At 60.7% G+C, this 545-nt stretch overlaps 1 protein-coding gene across 1 annotated transcript in view; it reads right to left on the bottom strand.

Annotated features, from left to right (window-relative positions):
• The window catches only part of LOC104403541 (transcription factor E2F2-like), a gene marked incomplete at its 5' end in the record, with an annotated part of 2,362 nt that overhangs the window by 1,039 nt on the left and 778 nt on the right, over positions 1–545 (bottom strand). The window contains 2 exon segments of the mRNA XM_010011716.1: positions 180–294; positions 472–545. The exon segment at positions 472–545 is cut by the window's right edge and continues 14 nt beyond it. Coding sequence (XP_010010018.1) covers positions 180–294; positions 472–545 — 189 coding nt within the window.

The following is a 545-nucleotide window of genomic DNA, read 5'->3' as shown; positions in this document are numbered from 1 at the left end:
GGGCTTGGAGCAACCTGCTCTAGTGGAAGGTGTCCCTGCCCGTGGCAGGGGTTGGAGCTGGAGGAGCTTTAAGGTCCCTTCAACCCAGACCATTGTGGGATTCTATGGTGCAGAGGCACCCACAGCCTGGTCCTGACCCTGTGCAAGGGCAGGGGAACAGCTCCCGGCCCCACACACACCTCACTGAAGTCCGGCACCTCCAGCTGTGTCTCCGGAGGAGCCTTCATGACAATCACCGTCTGCTCCTGGAAGCTGCTGATGGCACGGAGGTCCTGGTAGGTGACATAGGCCAGCGTGGACAGGGATGAGGTATAGGGAAACAACCGGCTGCAAGTGGATGCCTCATCCCTTATCCCAGCAGCATCCTCCAAGCACCCTCCCCCAGCCCAGACAAAGCCAAGTGGAGAAGGAGCTCAAGGGGGTCCGCAAGAGCCCATCCTCCCTCCCTGTGTCCCTGTCCAGCAAGGATATCTCTGGTTGGCTTCGTTGTCAGCCAGCTGCCGGAGCTGCAGGTCACAGTCCTGCAGGACCTGGTCCAGGGTCCT

The sequence above is a fragment of the Nestor notabilis genome, unplaced genomic scaffold, assembly GCF_000696875.1.
Source record: "Nestor notabilis isolate BGI_N333 unplaced genomic scaffold, ASM69687v1 scaffold20793, whole genome shotgun sequence".
NCBI lineage: Eukaryota > Metazoa > Chordata > Aves > Psittaciformes > Psittacidae > Nestor > Nestor notabilis.
This window is presented reverse-complemented; position numbering and strand designations above follow the sequence as displayed.